This window comes from Ceratotherium simum, chromosome 21 (genome assembly GCF_057802395.1).
Source record: "Ceratotherium simum simum isolate JZ-2026a chromosome 21, ASM5780239v1, whole genome shotgun sequence".
NCBI classification, from domain to species: Eukaryota; Metazoa; Chordata; class Mammalia; order Perissodactyla; family Rhinocerotidae; genus Ceratotherium; species Ceratotherium simum.
The window spans coordinates 16963564-16987862 of record NC_141920.1 but is presented as its reverse complement, the minus strand read 5'-3'; the positions used below and the strand labels follow the sequence as shown (position 1 = coordinate 16987862).

Below are 24299 nucleotides of genomic sequence, written 5' to 3'. Positions count from 1 at the left end.
TTTCTGCCTCTGAACTTGGGTATAGGGAGACCAGAAACTGGGACTAGCAGCCATCCTGTGACCATAAAGAAAGTTCCCCCAAGTGTACATATTCTCAGGGGGGCAGAACAAAAAGATGGAAAGAAATGGGGTCTTTGATAAAAGTCACTGCAAACCCATGGCAGCCCACCTCCAAACCTTATATTAGATATGATTTTCTAAAATTATATCGTTAAAGCTTTTCATGAATTTGGTTTTCTACATGCAGCCAAAAGCATCATGACATTGTGTGCTTAGAACTCATGGTTTTCGTGTAATCCACTCAGGAGGGCGCCTTGGCCAGTGCGTGAGTTCTGAGAAGCTGGCTGTCCAGGAAGAGAATGTGGCTAGAGGTCCCCCTTCTGCCCACTGATATCTCATTCTCTGGGGAAGCTGCCCCCTCGTGATCCTCCTCCTCTCTCATCCTGTTTTCCCGCTGGAGACACGTTGGAAACACCAGCCTGAGTGGATCTAAGCACCAGCCACCAGGTGGCCCTGAGCCCAGGCCCCTGCCCCAGGGGGTAACATGGTGTCACCCTTACAAGGACAGCTCCGAAGTCAGACTGGTTAACTTACTCCACATCTTTGAGTGTCAGTTCCTGCATCTGTAAAATGGGCACAATGCCAGTATGTACATCACAGATAAGTGCCTGGCACACACTGAGCCCGCCCCCAACAGGTGGTACAGGACCAGCTCCATAATGTGTGGGACGCAGTGTAAAATGAGAATGGGGGCCCCTTGTTCAAAAATGATTAAGAACTTCAAGATGGTGACAGCAGAGCATTAAACCAAGTGTGGGGACCGTGAAGCTGGCCCTGGAGGGTGGCAATTTTTAATCCTCATGCTGACAGATCACTGTGTGATTTTGAGACATTCCATTCCCTTCTCTGGGCCCAAGCCTCCCACTTGAGAAGGAGCTGGATTAGACAGTCTCTGAGCCTCCCACTTGAGAAGGAGCTGTAGACAGTCTCTGAGCCTCTCTCCAGCTCTGACGGCTGTTACTCCTCACATTGATCCACTGGCCCAAAAGCTTCCGCTGGGAATGGAGCTCCTGCCCCCTTCTGGACAGCAAGCATCCCTCATCCCTCCTCCAGCTGCCACCAAGCCCCTCCCCCAGCCATGCCCTGCCCCCTGTCAGTAGCCACCTGCCCTCAGCTGGCTCATCTCCAGTGACGGGGAGCTCACTCCTTCACTGTGGGAGGCAGGGCTGTTCTGTGGAAAGAGCAGAGGCTCTGGGTTTCAGTCCCAGCTCCACCCATCCCTCACTCTGATACCTTGAACCCATCACTCCATCTCTCCAGGCCTCAATTTCCTCATCTGCAAAATGGGGAGATATATCTATGTCGTGGAGTTGTTGTGAAAATTGAATAATAAGAGCATATTTATCGTGTGCTCACTCCATGCTTGGCCTTGTTCTAAGTGCTTTATTCATGTTTTTAATCTTAAGAGGCAGGTGGCATGGTAATCATCCCTGAAAAGGAAATAACAAGGTTTGAATGTTAAGGGACAGAACCGGGATTCCAACCAGCGACCTGACCTCAGAGCTCTTGCGCCAAACCACACTGCTGTTCTGCCACCACACAGGGTAAGAGGAAGGCTCAGCACGACGCCCGACTCCACTGAGTGTGGGGTTTCCCTTCTTTTGGTGGACCAGCCCGACAGGGACAGAGAGAGGGGGAGGGAGGGAGAAGTTCAGCCTCCCTAGACACAGTCAGAATTTTGCAAAAAGGAAAAAAAATTAAGAGCTATCTTAATTTCAGCGTACATGCAAGTTTTGTGTTTTACAGTTTAAGTATTGTTTTTATTTTGAGTTGTTATGTGTTAGAGCACATTCCATATCACTCTTTCAGGCTTGAGGCCTCCAAAGACCTCAGACCATCTGGCTGGTTTTCTGTTACATGCAACAAAAAGCATCTTGAGTTTCCCAGAACAGCCGGATCCTCTGTGGGTCCATCAGAGATTATGAAAATTCCCTTCTTGCCACTGATCCCACTTCTGAATCCCACAGCTCTTGGGCCCGCTCCCTTTCTCTGCCCTGGAAGAGTCCTGCCGAGACCCCACGGCAGTGGTCAGTGATCATAGGCCCTGGCAATGCCCACAAGGTGGTTTCAAGTTCCCCCATGGCACAAGACACCTTACATGGATCCCGGACGTGGCAGAGGACCAGGACAAACTGCCTAGCTACTGGTGGCTGTGTGCTGTGCCTGAGCCACCAGGGGGCACCCGACTCCAACCAACCTTCCCGGACGTGGAGGCTCCACTGGGGTCTCAGGGCCGAGACTTCTTTTCAAGCCATCTAAGGTGATTCTAATGCATACATCTCACTGCCCCGACCCCTCACTCCCACTTTCTATACACACACACACACACGGCCAGTCTACAGACCAGCCAACTGGGCTGGCTGCCCACCCCCTTCCCCCGGCGGGTCTAATCAAAACATCTACAGATTAAAACAACTCCTTCCTCATTCCCACTCTCAACACCCCTCCAGAGGTCCCTCCAAACCCATCCCTCTTCCTGGGGATCCCTGGATCATTCTACAGTTTTGAAAATCCTCCTTACCACCCATAATCTACCCCATTTGATTCTCACAACTGCACTCCCTGTGACGAAGGCAGTGGAGCAGGGATTATGGTCTCCTTGGCAGGAGAGGAAACTGAGGCACAGATGACTGAGACACAGCAAGTCAGTGACAGCACTGAGGAGAGAACCAGGACTCCTGCTCACCAAATCCCTCCAGGACCTGCCTGAACTCAAGTCTATTGACGGGAGAGGGACTCTCCCCTCCAACAATCTCAGGGGGCTGCCGGCTTTGAGAGAAGCTTCATGGAAAGTGCTTATTCACAAACAAGTCAAGACAACTGCTTTCCTGCCACTGGCATGCTGTGTGACCTCGGGCAAGTGTCTTCTTCTCTGTAGATATGAAGATGGTCTCTGAGTCCCCCTCCGACTGAGACATTCCGGACTATCTGACTGGGGCCTGAATCATCTCAACTCCTTGGGGGCTTCCAGGGTGCTCAATTAAAATGCAAGAGGGCTAATGACAGTACTGCAGTGTAACAGCAATAATGATGCAGTCTCCATTTCTCAACTGCTTTCCACAGCTGGGCTTTACATCGCTTCAACATCCACTGTAATCCTCACCACGACCCCAGGAGGTCAGTACTATTATTTCCCCATTTTACAGATGAGGAAACTGAGGCTCAGAGAAGTGAAGTAAGTGGCTGAGCAGGATTGGAGCCCAAGGAGACCTGACCTCAAAAGGCAGACTCTTTCTTCTATCATATGCTGCTCAGGGAAGCTTCTGGAAGTCGGCTTTAGAAACTCAGTGTCTGCCTTAAGAGGTCTGTGGCCTCTGAGCAGCCCCTCCAGGACTGAAGCTTCAGCTGCCCCTCACAAGGTATTATGGGAACTGTAAGAGAGAGGGGAGGGGGCTGGATCAGAATGACCCAGAGGCCCCCAGCCTCTCTTGCCCTCCCTCAGCCAGTCCTTCATCGTGGTCTCACAAGCAGACACCACAGCCCAGCCAGAGCCTGTGAGCAGATGCAAGTTTATTATTGCACAGACTGCAGCATCCTGAACCCTCACCCCTAACACCAGCCCCCAAACTAGGCCTGGGAGCTCTGGCAGCCGAAGGCTCATCCCCAGCCCTGGGCCAGACCAAAAAATCCAGACAGTGACCTCAAACCCGAGGCCTGGAGCCTGTCAGCCCTGAGCAGTGCCCCCAGCCCACCCCCTCATTCCCTAGGAGTCCAGAAAAGCCCAAACACAGATGCAAAGCCCCGGTCCCCATGAGGATGGGAGAATCCGCAGGCTCCTCTCCGCAGAAACGCAGTCCACGATTCCAGCCACGCCACGAGTCCCAGCAGTGCTCGAAACGGAAAGTGTGGGGCTGGAGGAAGGCTCCCAAGTATTGGGGGGGAGGGGAGCGCTGACCCCATCAGAAGCAAACTTCAGGTCGCAGAGCCGCTCCCGGGAGGCCAGGCCACCATGCCAAAGCCCCCAGGTCCAGAGAAACAAAGGCAGAAGGGCAGCAGCTCCTCCTAGCTCTGCGTGGATGCCATCACCACATCCTTCCCCCGCCACCCTCAGAGGGGCCATTTCATCTGTCCTCCCGGGGGCACAATCCCTCAGCCTCCACCCACCCCCAGCAAGCACAAGGGCCCAGAGACCCTGTGTGGAACCAAACATCTGTAATGGGCTACATGCAAATACTCTCTTCTGCAAACAAGCGGAGGGGCTAATTATCACACAGACTGCGCCCAGTGGGAGCGCCGGACTTCCACCTCTCTCCCTGGGAAATGCTGTCAACAAGGAGCCTGTTTGGGCACCTGCCTGCGAGTCTGCCCCAGGGAAATCTGCCTGGGCTTCTGAGGGCTTCCATGCTCATGCTCCCCTGGGCCTGCAGTGGCCCTGGTGGGGCAAGCAGACAAACCAGTCCACAGGCATCACAGGAGCTTGATCTCTGCCAGCCCTGGGCTCCTACAGGCGACCCCGGTGCACCCTGAGCACACTAAATGCAGGCTCAGGCACACTCACAAACGGGGGCATCTTAACGGCCCCTTAGCCCGTCTTTCCACCCCCACCCCCTGGCCACCCGGTCAGTGGCTTCCCGGCCAAAGGCTCCAATTCCTCACATCTCCCCCTCTTCTATTGGTCCAGGAGGGAAGCTAACCGGACCGGTGGGAGGAGACGGGAGCACTATATCCAGGGATATTCAGACCGAGCATGTCCATTTCTTCTATTGTCATCCAGAACATCCAGAAGCAAGGGACAGAGTGCTGGGTCAAGCCTGCAAAAGGAAGGGCGTCTGCGCTGAGAGCGCATCCCCCGCTGGCCACCACGCGGATCTCGTCACTCCCTCTGCTTGCTTGGGAGCCTCAGCCCAGCAGCCAGAGGCTAAAATAAAGCGAGGGAAGGGTAGAAGGAAGGGGGCTGGGATTTAAGATTAATATCCTGCTTTGGTGACTTCTCCCAAAACACACAAAAGCCCAGGGAAGGGGTGACCTCGGGGCGAGGCGAGGGGGAGGGTGAGGATGAGGGACAGGAGCACATCAGGGGGCTGGAGAGACCAGGGCTCTTCCCTCTGGCCTTTCCCTGCCTCTGGGCGGAGAGCTCCTGGGGGGTTCCCAGCACATTCGAGTCCTCTGGGTGCCACGGGAGGCCTCCTTAAACGTTTGCGGTGTGGAAGTGAGCTGGACCTGGGGGCTCCAGGTCCAGAGTCCAGTCCTCCTTGGCCACCCTGCATGGCACTGCAAAAAGATGAGTCTTTGCGTCCTTAGCAGGAATTCCCAGGTCTGCAAAGAGACGGCAAGAGTGTCAGGCGAGAGGAGGGGCGGGGGTTCAAGGCAGAGTTCAAGTCTCAGGCTTGATCTCTGGGGCAAGATCCCAACCCCGCAAGCCCCCAGGGCAGCCTTGCCCCTCAGCTCTGACTCTGCGGGATCAGAGATAAGTCCCTGAGGCCTCCCCTGGCCCTCGCTGGCACCTGCTTCATTCTCCTTCTGGACGATGCCTCTGCTTATTCGCACGTGCCGTTCCCTTTGCCTGGTACACTCTTCCCTTCCTTCCTCCTCCCCCACTGCCATCTTGGTCACACTTTCCATCCTCAGGTCATTACGTCCTCAGTCCCTGCAGCAATCATTCCCAGATCCCCTATGAACCACGGATCCCATGGAGCTCAGCATCGCCCCCCAGGGCAACACCTACCAGGCTAAGATTGTCACTGGCTATTTACACGGTGACAGGACAGGGAGTCTTCTCCTCTGGGACTGAGGAGGAACCTCCAGCCTACACTAAGCTAGGATCCAGGGAGGGGGTCTTTGGTAGGGGCAGGGCAAGAGGCAGAAACTCTGTTAGCATCACCAAGCACAGGAGTTACCATGTGAAAGCTGGTCCTAGCAGGAGAAAGATTTTATTCGTCTTGTAGATGCTTCACCTTGAGACCAGTGAGGGCCGCTTCCCTTCAGCCCAGCCCACCTCACCCTCTTTTCACGGGACCTTACCCAGCACCACCCCCACCCCCCAGCTCCTTCATAGGGAGAAAACCAATTGATGGAGCCAAGTGACTGACAGCAGGGTTTCCGGAAGAGAGAGAGGAGGGCAGAGAGAAGAGGGTCCGGCCATCCCAGGGGGACTCAGTCTGGACCTGTGGGGGGCTGGGGGGAGAGGCTCAAGAACTGCTTTGCCTGATGTTTGACCTGCAAGACTTTCACAGAATGAGCCGGAAGTTCAGGGTTTACTCCTGTCGTGTTCACTCCATGTCTCGCTGCTGAACCCCTAGATCCCGGCAGAGCAGTTGCTCAGCAAATGTTGGTCAAATGAATGAATGAGTGAGTGAATGAGTGAGTGAAGCCCCCAGTGCTCACCTGACAGAGGGCAGGTGCTCTGCAAATGTTGAGCTAATGAGGTGTGTGTGCCATGCGTGTGTGTGTGTGTGTGTGTGTGTGTGTTGGGGAGGGCATGATCTATCAAGTTCACACTCGAGGTCCCTGCCTCTGCTGGGGGGTGGGTCTCAATTAACCACAGGACAGACGCCCAGCAAGCAGCAGGCCCTTCTTTCATCCCCCTGCTGCCCAGAACTCTCTACAGGCTCCCACCCCCTCCTCCCGGCAGCACCTGGTGGACGAACGTCAGGTCAGGAGGTGAACGAAGAGGATGGCCAGGCCGATGTTCAGCAGGATCACCATGCAGATGAGGACGGTGTTGGGGACCTGGGAACAGTGGAGAGTCCTCATGGCCTCTGAAACACCTCCCCCACAAGTCACAACAAGGCTGGAGGAGCAGGAACTTCTGGAAGGACCCTCCTGAGAGCACCCTCCCCCAGCCGCCCCATTTTGCTCACTGCTGTGTCCAGCACCGGACGGCAGACCATCAAAGCCAGAGGATTCTTGGAACTAATCTACCAAATCGCTCAGGGTCCAGAGAGGAGCAAGACCGTGTCCCAAAGTAGACAATGGGCCAAGTCGGGCCTGGAACCCAGGCACGCGGCCTTCCCCACTGCTAATTCCTCTGGGGCCGCACTTTCAGTCCCTCAGAGCCTAGCTTCCCTCTCTGTCACTGCAGTCCCTAGCTCCCAGCCTCCCATAACAAGCCTGGAGGGCCAGGAGCCAAGCCCTGTTGGGCCCTTCCTCCACCCCCAGGAAGCCCTCCCTGCTACACCCGGTAGTAGATGCTGCTGGTGCCCAGCTCTGATCCCCCTGACTCGGCAAGTGCACCCAGCCCCAGCTGCTTAGCGCTCCCAGCCGCCCCGTTCTCCAAAGAACTGTCCCTGCTGACTAGACAGCAGGCACAAAGGCCTGCCCCCTGCCCCAAGGTTGGGGCTCCGCGGTGTAATTTATGCTCCATGTCCTCCGGAATCAAAACTACACTTGACTGAGCCCACATCCCTGCTGGGGTTTGCCCCCTGCCCTGTCCTGTGCCACCACCCTCCTCCCCAAATCCTCTGCACCCGAATCCTGCCTCAAGCTCAACCACGTCTAGGGCCCCCGACCTTGGACGCCTCCTTCTGCCCAGAGCCTCACCTCCTCTATCTCCACCTCGGCCTCGGCCTCAGCCGCTGCCCCCTTCCGAGCCTTCTTCTTGGCCCCGCCCTTGGTCAGCCCGCGGGCCTCAGTCTTGCGGGCCTTGGCCTTGGGCTCGGCTTTGGGGACGATGGGCTTGGGCTCCAGCTTGGCGGGCGACTCGGGCGCGGCCTCGGGGCCTCGGGGCGCGGGGGCGGTGGCCGGGGACGAGGGAGCCGAGTCGGAGCCGGAGACCTCGGGCTCGGGCTCGTCGTCGAAGGGCGGCGGCGCGGGCGGCGCGGTGCGCACGGCGTAGCTGTGGTAGCCGCGGTACAGCGCCACCTCGGGCTCCCGCGACGGCGCGGGCGGCGCCTGCAGCGCCTCGATGGCCATGTGCTCGGTGGCGGGGCGCGCCGGGCTGCGGCGGCCCAGCGCCCTCGGACGGCGTGGCCGGCCGGCTGCCCTCGGTGCCGGGCTCGCCGTTCCAGGCGCCCGGGCTCAGCAGGCCGTCCTTGGACGAGGCTCCCGGGCGGGGCCGCTTGGGCTGCGGGGGCGTCCCGGCCGGCGACGGGGGGCCAGCCTCCGGCCGCGGGGTCTCGCGCTCATGCAGCTGCGGGCTCTCGCGGGGCCGCGCCGGGAGGCCCGCGGAGCCCGGGCTCCGGTCGGGGGGCTCCAGCAGGCTCTCCGAGTTCTCCAGGATCTCCTGCAGCAGCCGGCGCTTCTGATACTCCGGACCTGCCAGGGACAACACGGGGGAGGCTGGATTTGAACCCCGGTCCCGCCACTGGGGGATCCTGGGCAAGCCACTTAACCTCGCTGAGTCTCATTTATTTACTCAGCCAGCACTCACCTACCATCTCCCACGTGCCAAGCACTAGTGTAAGCAATTTCCAGATATTAACTCACTTAATCATTTTAATAACCCTATGAGGTCGATGCTGTTATTTAACCTCCATTTTACAGATGAAGAAAGGGAGGTTCAGAGAGGTGAAATCACTTGTCCAAATCACCCAGCTGACAAAGTGCAGAGCCAGGACCAGCCCCCAGGCAGCCTGGCTCCACAGTTTCTGCTCTTAACGGTGACACTGGTCTCTTTCCGTTCCCTTGTCTGAAAAATGGGCCTAATCATACTTATTTCATAAATGCTAACAGAAGGACTAATTGGGTGGGAAAAAAATGCATGTAAAATGCTGAGCTCAGTGCCTGGCACATAGTGATAGCTGTTGCTACAACCACCCAAGGCAGAGGCAGACACCCGTGTCGCTCTTCCTGGGACCAGCAGGGGGCGCGCTGCAACAGGAAGCGACTTATCCTCCCAGGCACAGCTCTGCGCTCCAAGGTCTTCCATCTAGTCTCCCTTTGATCTCCGTGCTGCAGCCAGAATAATGCTTAGAAAATACAGATCTAATCGTGCCATTCACCTTAAAACCCTTTAATGTAGAGAACACCCATCTCCCACCCTGAGAGCTCCCACCTCTATCCCAGTGCAAAGTCTCCATTAGAGCCGGGAAGCCCTCCTTACTCTGCAGCCTCATTTCCCAGAGAAAAGAGACCCTGGAGTGGGGCCAGTCCACTGGGCGCCTGTGATACCCCCGCCACAATCTCAGCATAAGTCCCATTGTGTCATCCCATCCCATGCTTGCACCATGCCCCACAGTTTCTAGAACTCACAGGCATTCCTGAACCTGCTTGGGCATCTCAGCTTTCCAACAAACAAAGCTTTCCATCTCACCCCCAGCAACCTCTCCTACCCTGTCCTGCCCATCCCCTCCCTGGCTGGCCCTACCTGGCTGGTAGAAGTCCGGAGCCAGCTCCCTGGCCAAAGTGCGAGCAATGTTGGACTCTTGGTTGGCAGCCACAGCAGCCTGTTCCGCTGCCTCTGCTTTGGCCCTGGCGTGGCTTGTCCTAAGGAGACAACATGGCGGAGATTCACGATCCCTCCAGAGAACCAGCCCTCTGCCCTTCCTCCCCAACCCACAAAGAGAAACCCTGGACAGAGTATTCATTCACGCATGGTGTCAATGAATATTTATTGAGCCCTGTGGCCCAGACTGCTGTGCATTCCCCAGACCATATCTTCTTCTTTCTGGGCACACAGACAGACTACATTTCCCAGCCTCCCTTGCAGTTAGATGTGGTCAGGTGACTGAGTCCTGGCCAATGCATTGTGGGAAAACATGATGTATGCCATTTCCAGGCCTGGTCCATAAAAACCTCCCCTGCTATCCTCTACGTCCTCTCTTTTTCCCCTGTTGCTGGTGAAATGCAGAGGAGGCCAAGGCCCCTGAACAGGGTATTTAACATTTTTTGTGTCACAGACCCCTTTGGCATCTGGTGACGCCTATGAACCCCTTTGCAGAATAAGGTTTCAAAATGCATAAATTACATAAGACTATAAAGGGATGCAATTATATTGACACGCTGTTACCAAAATAAAGGAAAAAATTTGTAATATAATAATGTATGTCCTTTATTAACATATTAAAGAAAATAATAGAAGGTCTATTAACTACTATAATTTTAAAGTATAGATTAGTATAAAGGATATTTTGAGGACATTGCAACAATAGTAATGTGACGTGAAAATATCTGTGATTTCTATTGGTGACAACGTCATAGATACTGCTGATACTACTGTAGTTTATTGCCTGCTTCCATAATTGAAGAAAATGCTAAATTTCACTTAGAGGTTAAGTAAAAATAAAGATGCAGTTCTCCCATCTGTTGTAGACCCTGTGGGACCCTGCCCAGATCCCTTCACTGGGCAAATGCACCCACTCTCAGCTGCTGAGTTGACTGCTAATGGCTCACTGCTGTCCCAGAGAAGTGCAATCAAGAAGCCATCTTGTTCCAGAGGTCAAAACTCTCCACCTTCCCCCAACCAAGGAAGCCCAACCAATGACTAATGACACTGCCCAGCCCTCTCTTGCCCCAGAAGGAATCAACGCTGTCGTCCAAGCCAGGCTCCAGAGCCCTGTGGGATCAGGCTGAAGCAGGACTCCCGGTAAGACCACATCCTTGCTCAGCTACTTCCCCGCCCTGTTCTGCTTCTCTCACTCCCCTCTCTCCTGAGAGTGTTCCCTCAATAAACCATCGGCACAGAATCCCCATCTTACAGCTTCAAGGGAGTCTAACCTAAGACAGCATCCAAGTTCACAGACTCCCTGAATCATATCCACACAACCCGCTGTGGACTCCAGGTTAAGAAACACAGTGGAAGGAACCTGCGCCATAAATGACTATTGCGTGGAGCAAAGTCCCCCTCCCACAGTCCCACAGTGGAATGTGGAACATTCAAGCATTAAATTGAAACACTAACTGTGGAACATTTAAACAAGCCTTAAATGTTTCTTCCGTTAAGCACCTGAGATTTGGGGGATGTTTGTTTCAGCTGTTAGTCTAGCCTGACTAATAACACTAATACTAATAAATAAATACTAATAAATATTAATAACTACTAAAATAATCACAACCCCTTTACAAGTGGGCCAGGCACCGCTCTAAAGGAATTATGAAGATTAGCTCATGTAATCATCATGATGCCTTAGGAAGCGGGTGCTCTTATCATTTTCTCTATTTTACAGAAAAGGAAACTGAGGCACACACAGGTTAAATAACTTGCCCAAGGTCTCAGAGTCATTATATGCAGGAGCTGGGAATTTGAACCCAGGCCAGATGACTCCAGAGCCTGCGTGGCCAGGAGCTGAGGACAGAGATTCCTATGGATGAGACAAAGCTGGTCCCTGCCCTCACTGTCAAGCGAGGGGGATGGAAGCAAATAAACAACAAGTTATTTCATAAACCGTAATTAGATAAAAAAGATTTACTGCAATTGTGAGAGGTGTCATGAAGGAAGAGTATAGAATGCATTGAGCATGTAGAACAAGGAGACTGGATACAGACTGGCAGTGGAGGTAGGTGGTCAGGAAGATTTCCTTGAGGATGTGACATTCAGGTTGAGATGGAGAAATACATAAACTACGCCCATAGAGGTGAGGTGGGGACAGCAAGCCAGGTAGAGGGAAGAGCATGTGCAAAGGCCCTGGGGGGAGTAAGAGCTTGTGCCTCTAGGAAACTGAAAGGTCAAATCAGTGTCCACACGTGCAGATGAGTTAATTCCTCGGGGAGTTCTGTGTGTGTGTGTGTGTGTGTGTGTGTGTGTGTGTGTGTGTGTGTGTGTGTGTGTGTGTCTGTATCTCAGGCTCCAGCACAGAACTGAGCCCCGAATAGGGGAGTAAATTTTATTAAGCTCCTGCCCAATCCCAGGCCCTTTACCTGTGTTATCCCTTTCAATTCTCCAAACTGCCTGGGAGGTAGTTTTTACTGTCCCTACTTCACAGGTGGGGAAACTGAGTCTCAGACAAGTATCTTGGTCAAGGATGCAAGATAATGGTTAAGGCTTACAGAGCATTTACCACATGCCAAGGGCTTTTCAGAAATTCTCCTTTAATTCCCCCAATAACTCTACGTGGCAGATGTTATTACCATCGTCCCTCTTTACAGAGGAGAAATCCAGGCCACAGGAAGGTTCTGAGGAACTCACCCAAACTTACACAGCCGGCAGGTGACAGAGCGAGATTTCAAACCAAGGCATTCTGGGACCTGGAGTCTGTGCCCTTAGCCCCAGGCTACACTTTCACTCATTAACAAGTAGTGGAGTTCAAACCCAGAACGGTCTGATTCCCAAGCCCCTGCCCTCTCCACTCTGCCACACTGCCACAACGTTTCCTGGAGGAACGAATATTTTGCTGAATGAAAGAATACATAAATGCACGCACGCACGCATATATGTACAGGCCAGGGCGCAGCTTTGGATACAGTTACGAGCACAGTTTTGGAATCAGCAGCCCTGGATTCCGACTTTGGCTCTGCCAAGACAGGGGCCAGGGTGAGGCAAGTGAGGCATTTGCCTCGGCTCAAAGTTTAGGGGGATACCGAAAAACTCAGTCATCAAGATGCATTATTTTTAAAAGGCAAAATTAATGCAAAAAAATCCTTGACGAACAAGCTACGAACAAAATGTAAATAAAGACTAGATCAGACCCTGTATTTGCATGACTCGCCTCAGTCTAGTCCTGATCCCACTGGGACTCTAGGATCTCGGGGGAGTAGCTCTGCCTCTTTCTGCCTCAGTTTCTTAATCAGTACCGTGGAGATAATACTTCTCCCCTCTTGGAGTTGCTGTGAAAACTAATGAGAAGCAGCATAGGAAAGTGTTGAGCGGCGATGATGATGGTGATGATGGTGATGATGATGGTGCTGGTGGTGGTAAAAGAGGAGGAGGAGGAGGAGGAAGATGACCTTTGTGACATCAAAACTGAGTGTGGTACATGCAAATCCCCCGGCTCATATATGCCTGTACATGGCTATGTGTGATTCAAAGTCCTGAACTTTCCAGAAACACTTCCCTGGAAACCTGAAACCCCAGGTGGGGGAGGAGGGAAAGGGCTGGGCAAACCTTCAAACTGAGAAAATGTCCTTTTTTGGTAATGCGAGCTGGATGAGGCCTGTTTCCTGATGCCCCGGGGAGTTGCGCTGCAGGACTCCTCAGGCGGGAATGGCAGCCTTCACACAGAGCCCTGGAAGATTCCGGGGATCCACTGTGAACCCTTCAGGGCAGCCAGAACTGGGGTTGGGGGAGCGGGGCAGAGCCCAAGGCAGTGAGTGCTGCTGTGTTCGAAGGAAGCACCCCCCTCTGCCTTTGTCCATAGGTCTGGACGACTGAATCCCTTATCAGCCCTCCCCCCACCAATGCCTCTGATTCCAGGAATGGCTCCCTAGCTCCCCAGCCTTCAAGCCAGAATCCCAGTGCTCTCCCACCCCCACCCCCCCATCTTGCAACATCCACAGCCATCTGTCACCAACTCCTGTCTCTTCTACTCCCTCTAAGCTCTAGAATCGCCCATCTCACCGTCCTTTTGTGCTTTCTCCTGCAAAGCCCCCCACCCTCATCTGCCACCTCCCTGCCCCCAGGCTTGCTCCCTACAACTGGTCCTGCACGCAGCACCACCGTGAGCTTGCTTAACACAAACATCCAATAGCCTCACCTCTTGCTTAAAATCTTTGCAAGGCTTCCCACCGAGCTCAAAATAAAGTCCAAACTACTTAGCACGGCCTTCAAGGCTCTCCAGATCCTCGGCCCGAGGCAGTCTTGATGGGGTGTATCTGGCAGCTCACAGGGTGAAGGGCAGACCGAACTGCTGTTGCCCAAAGGCTATGGCTTCCAGTCTAGCGCCACTCACAGTGTGGTCCATGCACCCCCAGCCTCCTCATCACCTGGGAGCTTGCTAGACCTGTAGATTTTCGGGCGCCACCCCAGATCTACTGAATCAGAATTTCTGGGGGAGAAGCCAGGAATCTGTTTTATAAGCTCTCCAGATACTTCCACTGCTCTCTGAAGTTTGAGAAGCATGTGCTAGACAGACAGAGAGAAAATCCAGCTCTATTTTGGGCAGTTCCCGGCCTGCTCAACCCCCCTGAGCCTTGAGTGTTTCTCTTTAAGCATCAGGACCCTCCCCGAGTTCAGGTCCGGAAGGGGAAATGCAGGAACGACTTCTTCTCCTGTGACCACTCCCGGTGTCTGGCCTGATGCCTCTGGGGGAGGGTCTCCTAGGATGGCTCTGATCCTGCTGGGGGGAAGGGAAGGGGCAGTAACTGGGGCAGGGGGAGGGGCAGGGATCAGTCACTCTTCTTGATTTCATTTGGATTATCTTTCGTCAGCAGGGTTAAAAATAAGGCTGGAGGTTCAGGGACAGGGGCAAGGCGCTAACCCAACTGAAGCACTTCTGAGAGCATCCGCCCCACCCTAGACCCCTGACTGCCCGGTTATAATCTCCACCAGGCACTGATGGCTCCATTGGGCCAAAGAGCGACACTCGCTGGCCTCACCCCAGACTCCATGCCTTTGCTCAGACTCTTGCTCCATCTGCAATGCTCTTTGCCCTCGTCCACCCTCCCAGCCTTAAAGGCCAGCTCAACACCCACAACTTTATAGAGCACCTACTGTGTGCTAGGCGCTGTTCTGGGCACTGTGGATACAAGAGCAAACCAAGCATCCAAAAGTCCCTTGTGGGGGCTGGCTCGGTGGTGCAGTGGTTACATTTGCACGCTCCGCTTCAGCGGCCCCGGGGTTCGTGGGCCCAGGTCCCAGGCAGAGACCTACACGCTGCTCATCAAGCCATGCTGTGGTGGCATCCCATGTGCAAAGTAGAGGAAGATGAGCACAGATGTTAGCTCAGGGCCGATCTTCCTCACCAAAAAAAAATCCCTTGCAGAGCTCACGTTCTATTGTAGGGGTCAGCAAATTACCACAGCACTCCAAATCCAGCCTGCTGCCTGTTTTTGCACTGTTTATGAATAATGGTTTTTATATTTTTAAATGGTTGAAAAAAAACCAAGAGAGTAATATTTTCTGACACGTGAAAATTACCTGAAATTCAAATTTCAGCGTCCATATAAATATTGAAACACAGCCACGCCCATTTGTTTACATATGGTCAGGAGTTAAGCAGTTGCCACAGAGACCATATGACCTGCAAGGCTGAAAATATTTACCATCTTGACCTTTACAGGAAATGTTTGCTGACCCCTGTTCTAATGCATTCACTCAACAACCGTCTCTTCTACTACTCTTATTAATAATATTAATCTGTTATTTGGTGAGCACTGTGTGCCCAGCTCTGTGCTATGGCCACCTTTATACATATGATCTCAGAGAGGCGGAGTCACTTTCTCAAGGTCACACAGCTAGAAAGTGAATCTGCCCAAGCTCTTACCCATCACACCAAGCTGCTGCCCTCCTGGCACTGACTCCAGGCCAGGTCCTCCACGTGCTGGGACCTGGGATGGGGATGAATAGGACCCAGCAGCCGTCTGGGGAGCTCACAGCCTAATGCAGCTCTACTAAGTCAACCATGCAACATCTCAGAAAATCAATGGATGAACAGGGGTGCAGAGCTAAGCCCATAAACCTCCTGGCGGAGTGGCTGAAAGGGGCAACTCTGGCTGGGCTGCCTCGGTGCAAGCTCTGGCTCTGCTCCTTATACCCTCGGGCAAGCCTGAGCCCCCGGAGCCCCGGTCTCCTCATCTGTGAGATGGAGACACCACCAGCACCGACCTCGGAGACACAGTGTAAGGAGTGAGAACAGGGGCCAGGACAAAGGAAGTGCCAAAGAGGTGCCTGTGAAATAAAATAAATAAGAAGCACAGTTTTTTGGAGAAAACTAAAACAAAAATCCTGAATGTACTAAATGCCACTGATTTGTTAAATGAAGAAGAAATTTCTTTTTCATTTTTAAAATGAAAAAAATAATCTTCAGAACAAGGAGCCCACAGTAGTTTTGGAGAACAGAGGCAGATACTCAGAGTCCCCAGCTCAGGCCTCTGCCAGCCTCTCTGGAGGCCGCCGAGGTCGCTAAGGGACAGTGCTGCCAAGTGTCTCCCTGAGGTGGGGGATGCTTCAGATGCCACTGCCCTGCCTTCTCCCAAAATCGCCCCTCGCCCCCAGCTCTGGCTGGCCATGGCCGTTGCCTAGAACAATCATGGTCAGAGCAATCATGAGGACGAGCCACAGCCGGCCACCCGCCCAGACAGCTCCCGAGAAAGTCCCCCTCCCCGCCACCAAGGATGTAGGCAAGGGCCCAGTCAGGGAGCCCTGACCGACAGGGACCGTCCTCCCCACCCCACCCTCAGGACTCCAGTCATCCAGCAACTATGTGCTGAGCCCCTGCCGGGAAGCCCCTCACATACAGGGGTAAGGGCCCAAGCTCAAGTCTAAATTGTAGCTATCACATTCTGGGTACCTGACCTTTGCTCTCTGGCCTCACTTTCCTCAACTATGAAATGGCGATGATAATACTTATCTCACAAAATTACTAAGAGTCTGAAATGAGATAACACAAAAGTGCTTAGCATAAACCAAGCACTTAACAAATATTAGCGATCACCATTATCATGGTTTTTGTTATTATTAGAACAATACTATCAGCAATTCCCTTCCAAAATTCTATGGACTGCCAACAAATTGGGATGTAAATATGCATTCTTGTAGAAGGATACGTCATCTAAACACTGTTTCAAGTTTACCCACGCTGTAGCACGCATCAGCACTTCATTCCTTTCTCTTGCCAAATAACAGTCCATTGTGTGGATAAACCCCATTTAGTTTATCTGTTCATCAGCTGATGGACATTTGGGTTGTTTCCACCTTTTGGTTACTACGAATAATGCTGCTATGGACATTCGTGTACAAGTTTTTGTGTGGATGTATGTTTTCACTTCTTTTGGGTAGATATCGTGGAGCAGAATTGCTGGGTCATATGGTAACTCTATGTTTAACCTTCTGAGGAACTGTCAGACTGGTTCTGAGGTGGCTGCACCATTTTACATTCTACCAGTAATATATGAGGGTTCCAATTTCTCCACATCCTTGCTAACACTTGTTATTATCCATCTTTTTTATTTTAGTCACACTAGTGGTTTGTAAGGTGCCATCTCATTGTGATTTTGATTTGCATTTCCCTGATGCCTAATGATGTTGAGCATGTCTTTATGCTCTTAATGGCTATTTACGTATCTTCTTAGGAGAAATGTCTATTCAGATCCTTTGCCTATTTTTAACTGTTTTTTTTTTATTATTCAGTTGTAAAAGTTCTTTATATATACTAGATACAATTCCCTTATCAGATATATGATTTGCAAATATTTTTAACATTCTTTGGATTGTCTTTTCACTTTCTTGATGGTGTCCTTTGAAACACAGAAGTTTTCAAATTTAATGAAGTCCAGTTTACCTATTTTTTCTTTTGTTGGCTGTGTTTTTGGTGTCACATCTAAGAAAGCTTTGTCTAACCCAAGGTCACAAGGATTTATTCCTATATTTTCTTATAAGAGTTTTATAGTTTTAGTTTTTACATTTAGAACTATAAGCATTGCTTCTAATAAGAAAAAATGGGGGGTCTGGCGCTCTGTTTAAAGTTCTGCGTGTTCTGCTTCGGCAGCTCAGGTTCAGATCCCGGGCACAGACCTACTGTGCTCCCAGCCATGCTGTGGCAGTGTCCCACATACAAAATAGAGGAAGATTGGCATGGATGTTAGCTCAGGGCTAGTCTTCCTCCAGCAAAAAAAGAGCAGTACTGGCAACAGATGTTAGCTTAGGGCGAATCTTCCTCAGCAAAAAAAAAGAAAAAGTGAGAAATAACCTGAGGGTTCATACCACCCTATGAGGTGGGTACCACAACCATTTTACAGATGAGGAGACTGAGGCACAGAGAGGTTAAGTCACTTGCCCATCATTATTAGAATGACCATTGAGCCAGACATGCCTCCTGCTCTGGAAGGATGTAGAGTCTGGTAGGAGAGATAAGACAAGGAGAAAAGAAACAAACAGAAAGCTAAAGGGCAGGAGAAAGCCTATCTGGTGGGTGACAAGTTCAAAATTTGTGTTTTGTTATTTTTATGTTATGTATTATAAATATAAACACATAAAATATTTAGTATAAAATAATATGGCTTTGTCATTTAAAATTTTGGAAAATAAGCAGATTATTTTTTTTAAAGAAAACATTGCTGTTAACATGTTGGTATTCTGAGGTGGTTAAGAGCACAGTTGTATGACTGTGCGGAATTCATGTAAATTCCCTGTGCTTTGATTTTTCCCTCTCTAAAATGAGGACGTGAATAGCCCTTACCTCATAGGATTGTTGGGACTACAGGGCGAATTTATGTACATAAAGCATTTAGAACTGGGCCTGGCACACAGTGAGCTCTATGCAGGTGTTTAGAAAGAGGATTTGTTCTAAGTGAAGTGGGGGGCATGGGCTCTGAGTCTGTGCCACCCCCTGCGGCCCTACGTAGAACCTCCTCACCCTGAAATCCCAGCCTGAAATCCCCAGGCCACGGAGGTGACCTCTTCCAGATCAGGTTTTATGGTGACCCTTCTCCCCTTCTTAAAGAAGAACCGCCAGCCCGGCTGGGAAGTCTCCACGTGCGAGTGAGGATGTGACCCCCGCCCCAGCCTAGGAGGGGCTAGGAGGGGGAGGCAAAGTAATAAGAGGTGCTGTTTACTGAGTGCTAACTGTGTGCCAGACACTTGACTTACGTGGTCGGCTGAATAATGGCCCCAAAGACATCCAGGTCTTAATCCCTGGAATCTGGGAATGTTACCTTCTACGGCAAAAGAGGCTTTACAGATATGATTAAATCAAGGATCTTGAGATGGGGAGACTCTCCTGATTTATGCCGTAGGCCCTAAATGTAACCACAAGTGTCCTCCAAAGAGGGAGGCAGAGGGAGATGTGATGACAGAAGAGGAGAAGGCGACATGATGGCAGAAGCAGAGACTGGAGCGCCGCGCTTTGAAGATGGAGGAAGGGGCCACAAGCCAAAGAATGGGGCAGCCACAAAGGAGCTGAAAAGTCAAGGAACTGGATCCTCCCGTCAGAGCCTCCAGAAGGACCAGCCCTGCCAACACCTTGACTTTGGCCCAGTGAGACTAATTTCAGACTTCTGACCTCCAGAACTAGAAGAGAATAAATCTGTGTTGTTTTAAGCCCCCAGGTTTGCAGTCATTTGTCACAGCAGCAACAGGAAACTAAAACCACCTGTGTGATCTCATGTCATCCTCAAGACAACCCACTTTACAGGAGAAGAAATGGAGGCTCAGAAAAGTATTCACCCAAGGCTCATGGCTAGTTAAGTGCCAGAACCACTGGGACCCGAGTCCAGGGCTGCCCGGCACCACAGCCTCTGCTGACCCACGCATCTGCATGCTGCTTCAGTTCAAGCCCGCTCTCCAGAAGGGCCCAGCAGCTGGGACTGAACACAACCCAGCCTCGTCCCCCAGGGATGTTGTGAGGCCCTGCATTTTATATCCCTAGCATTCCTCTTGCCTGTCTGCGAGGGCCCAGGGCCAGCAGTAATGCCCCCTACTTCCCCGAACAATTGCTAGTCCATCGGGGCCTGGGAATTGCCTGGGTGACTATGTATGACTGAGGCCTGGCTGTACTTCGGCAATCAGCAAAATGACAGGTTGCTAAGAGAGTAGGTCTTAATATTATCACCAGAAAAATGAAATGGTAATTATGTGACATAACAGGGGTATCAGCCAGTAGTGGTGATCATTTTGCAACATATGTGTATCAAATCAACACGTTGTACACCTGAAACTTACACTTTGTTATATGTCAATTATATCTCAATAAAGTTGGGGGAAAAAAATGCAGTAGCTTCATTAAACTCTCTTCAATTGAACTCTTTGAATATATCCCTTCCTGCCAAGACTCTGGCGGATACAACCTTTTCAGATCTTTTGAATGTGCACATGGTATAACTATTCCAAAATAAGTAAATATATTTTTAAGAACCTAGCATCTATCAGCGCGAGGACTTTCAGAGGTATGGTTTAATTTATTCCTTACAACAACCCTAAGGGGTAGTATTATTATGGCCACCAAACAGGCAGAGAAACCAGGCTCTAAGAGGCAGTGTGACCTATAGGCAGCCACACAGCGGGGAAGTACGAGGCTGGATCTGAGCCCCAGGTCCGCCTAATTCCAAGCCTGTGTTGGCCAGTGCGGGGCAGGCCCCAGGGGACATTCCAGTCTAACTCCCTGCCTTCCCCGCAGGAAGAGGGCAAGGACCGGGTTAAGACCAGGTCTCCTGAGCTGGTCCTGCTCTATCCCATGTTCTCTAAGGCTTTCTACAAGCTGGAAGGCTTGACTGAGATGGAGGCAGTGGGCTGATAGTAAAAATATCTAGCAACTGCAGGGGGCACCAACCAATGAGAACGGTGTGGAGGTCCCCCTGTTGTGCCAGGTGGTTAACCATTTAGTTGCTGGGTCCTGGGGAAGACAAGGTCCTGGGCAAGAGGCCAGGTGTACAAGACAGTAATGGGGGGTGGGGAGCATTTAGGGGGCCCAGGGCAGCTGCTGATTACAAATTGGTACAAACAGGAATCTTTCAGAACTTTAACAACCGGCTTGATGTTACTCGAGTAACAGCCAGATACTAACCCTGCACATAAGTTTTCCTTCTTATGCCCCATCTGGTCCAAGAAATCTTCCCCAGAGGCCACCCCCAATAAATAGGATCTTGACCGTCTACTTAAGACCCCTCAGTGCCCTTCCCAGTGCCCGGAAGATAAAGTGGAAATCTGTTACTCTGTTACATACATATGACTTCATGACCTAGCTCCTGCCAGTTTCTCTGGTCTTAACCTAAACCAGCCCTCCAGACAGCCAGAAACTTCCAGTTCCTCATATGGGCCCTATTGTGCCCACCTCTGGGGCTTTTACACAGGCTGTTTCCTTTCCTGGGCACTGTTGTCTCCACTCTCACCCTTCACCTCTTCATCTGGTGAACTCCTATTCATCCTTCAGGACGCTTCCTCAGGAAAACTTACCCTGACTGCCAGCTCTCTGCTCTTGCAGCCCCCTGCACTTAGTTGCCAGATCACTTTATCTTTCTGCAACTAGTCTGTGAGCCCCACAAGGGGCAGAAGCCTCACTGTTGTGCACCTGCCACTAGAACAGAGGCAGGCCCACAGCAGTGCTCAGTAGGTATTTGTTAGATAAATGTTGTGCTGTATGGATCACACGTATTTGACTGTGAGACTCTCAGAGCTGGAAGGACCCTCAGAAAGCATCTCCTCTCATTTAATAACAACACAGTAACAAGATGGAGAAACTGAGGCCCAGAGAAGGCTGTGTGATCACTTTCAATAGTCAAAAATAAATCATTGTGATCGTTACTCTGTTACAGACACGTTGGAAGGGTCACTTATCATGTGACAGGCCCTGGTCTCAGAGCTTAGACATATTACATCACTTATTCGAACAACACCCCTATGAGAGAAATACTATTATTATAATTCTCAGTGACAGAGGAGGAAACCAGGACTCTGGGCATCTCAACAACTTGCCCCAGGGCACACGGCCAGCAAGGAGGGGAACCCAGACAGCGTGGCTCCAGAATCCGTGTTTCTCCAGCACTGTGCTCTGCTGCCACTCCACAGTGCGGCCACAGGCACCTCAAGGGAGGGCAGCAGGCTCTGCTTCTGCATCCTCTATGCAGCCGGCCCAGCCCTGGGCACACAGTCGGTGCTCATGGGAGCCGTGAGCAATCAAGCTGACACAAGAACGTGACTGCATACCAGGTATTAACAGAGCGTAAGACCCCAGACTCCTTCCAGCCTCTTGCTCTGGGAACCTAGGAGGCCTGGGAGTGGCCCTCTCCAGAAGGCCATGATTGTCACTGTGCTCCAGGAAGGGGATGGAGCCTACTGGAGAATGGCCTCACCTTTTGCCCACTCTGTTGCTCGGGTCCAATCCGGCCAGAAGGACACTGAATTCCCCTGGGGCCCATCATCATCACCATCATCATCATCATCACCACCACCACCATCATCATCACCATTACTAACAGGCAATACTTGTGGAGCACCTACTGTGTGCCAGACACTCTGCTAAGACACGTGCATGTGTCACCTCATTTATAAAATCCCCACAATATTCTCTAAGGTGGATATCACCATCAATTCCCATTTTACAGGTGAGAAAGCTAAGGACGAGAAGGTTATGTGACCCAACTCACAAGCCAGTAAAGGGGAAAGCCAGGAATGCCAGTGTGGCTACAACAAAATAAGAAGATGGAAGCATTACTTAGTGTTTGATAAATAAATGAAAAGCACTGGGATATATTGGAGTATATGAGGAAGCCATTTGGTTTAAAACTAATTCGGTCTGACTTTGTCTTCCAAAAGGGCCTGACGTGGCCTGTTGAGCATGCATTGTACACCTGCTTTAAACATTTACAATGTCCCAAAGCCAACAAGAATGCCCTTAGAGATAGGGATGTAGCTGCCCCTCATATCGGCATTTCTTTAAGGATAAGCATCTCTTTCTGGAAACTGAGGATTAATTGCTGACCTGCTGTGCTCGCCTTGTGACTACTGACCTGCTGACCACTGACCTGCTGTGCCAGCTAAGCATCTTGGGACAGTAGTAAAAGAGATATTCCTGTCATCTGATGTATGCTCTTTGTTCCAAGACGGTATATAACCCCTCTGTACACCCTACTTCTTTGGTGCCCTTCCGTCCTTGGGGAAGGAAGGCCCCCCGGGCTAGTCCTCAGACCTGGCTCATAACAAACTCAACCCAATTTTGATTTGTAGATTGATTATGGATTATTTGCGTTGACATGTTAGAGTCAGACGACCTGGTTTCAAACGCCAGTTCCCCCACTTCCAAGCTGCATGACCTTTGCCAAGTCATGGAACCTCTCTGAGTCTCAGTTTCACCATCTGTAAAATGGGTTAATAATAGCACTGAGCTACCACTAGACTTATTGTCAGGATCAAATGGACTGTGGCATGTGGAGTATATATTCACTCCATCATGACGAGTATTTTCTAAGCACCTATTGTGTGCTGGGTCCCGGGCTAGATCTGGGCGTACAACTGTGAACAGGAGAAACCCACCTCCCAGAGCTAGCCTAGCTGTTACCCTGTGCATAGTAGGGACCCCACGAATGGGAGCTGCTATTTGTGTTATTATTACTTAGAGTGATTTTTCTCCCAGAGGGTTGGACTTCCCACCCTGGGGAGTCTGGGTCTGCAGGGATCGAGAGCCCACTGACTTGGCTCTGGGAGTGCTCTGCGCCCCCACCCCACCCCACCCTGCCCAGTAAGCCAGCCAGCAATGGCATCCCACAAGGACCAAGTCAGCAGACATCTCCTGCCTAAATAAGGATAAGGCGCCCAGGAGGGCTTTCTGTGAGCTGGAGGAATGTGACAGCTGAGGCCTCCCTGCCCCACACCCTCCCCCGCCTCCGGCCTCTCCCCAGGTGGGGCTCCTCTGTGACATTCCAGCTTTTCCCAGAACAGCCTCCAGTGTCCCGGACACCCCCCTGACTCCACCCCAGGCTGCTCTGAAAACTGATAAGGAGCCTTGGGAAAGAATTCCAGGCAGCAACATCTGCTCCTGGGGGCTGGCATCCCTGTTGCCTCACAGGGAGGAAGAAACCCCAGGAGGGGCCCAGCCCAGCCCCAGCCCTGGAAACTCGCATCCCTTGTTTCGAAAAGCATTTCCAGAGATTTCATTTGGCCCCAGGCGCTGTGCCAGGCATGAGGGCTCCCGAGGGGATTACGACCCCTCTGCTGTCTTCTGTCACAAAACCACATCCCAGCAGTCACGACGGGGATAAGTCCATAGCTCCTGGTGGAGTGGGGGAGGGGGAGACATGTCTAGCCCTGAGCACAGGATCAGGGAAGACCTCTTAGAGAAGTTCTCACTGGGGTAGTTGTTAAGCGGGAGAACTCTGGCACCAGCTGACCTGGGTTCAAATCCTAGCCCTGTTTCTTCCTAGCCGTGTGACCTTGAGCAAGTTACTTTACCTCTCTGTGCCCCCATCTCCCCATCTGTGAAATGAGGAATAATAGTACCAATCTCAGAGTTGGGAGAACTAAATGCATTGGTATTTGCAAAGTGCTTACAGCAGCAAGAGGGGTCCTGTCCTCAGGCTTTGTTTGGGATGACCAGAGAGCTTATCATTCAAACCAGGGCAGCTGGGGGTGAGAGGGAGCCTGGAACCTAGCAGGAACCAGGGCTGTCCCAGGCACACAGGGCCATGTGGTCCTCTCAGCCTTGACCACACTAAGATGCCAACTGAGGCTGACGATCAGGGACCATGTCTGTGGTCTTAGTAAGCCCTGCAGCACGGAACGCCATACCAAGCACACAGTAGGTGCACACAAGGGCTGCTGAGGTTTTGTTTGTTTTAAAAGA

The 24299-nt window shown here is 51.7% G+C and overlaps 1 protein-coding gene across 1 annotated transcript in view; it reads right to left on the bottom strand.

The window, feature by feature from the left end:
* Nucleotides 1-4604: 4604 nt before the first annotated feature.
* The window catches only part of JPH2 (junctophilin 2), a 63816-nt gene continuing 44121 nt past the window's right edge, over nucleotides 4605-24299 (bottom strand). The window contains 5 exon segments of the mRNA XM_087445242.1: nucleotides 4605-5316; nucleotides 6635-6729; nucleotides 7540-7953; nucleotides 7955-8253; nucleotides 9305-9423. Of these exon segments, the coding sequence (XP_087301368.1) occupies nucleotides 6649-6729; nucleotides 7540-7953; nucleotides 7955-8253; nucleotides 9305-9423 (913 nt within the window). The 3' untranslated portion in view covers nucleotides 4605-5316; nucleotides 6635-6648.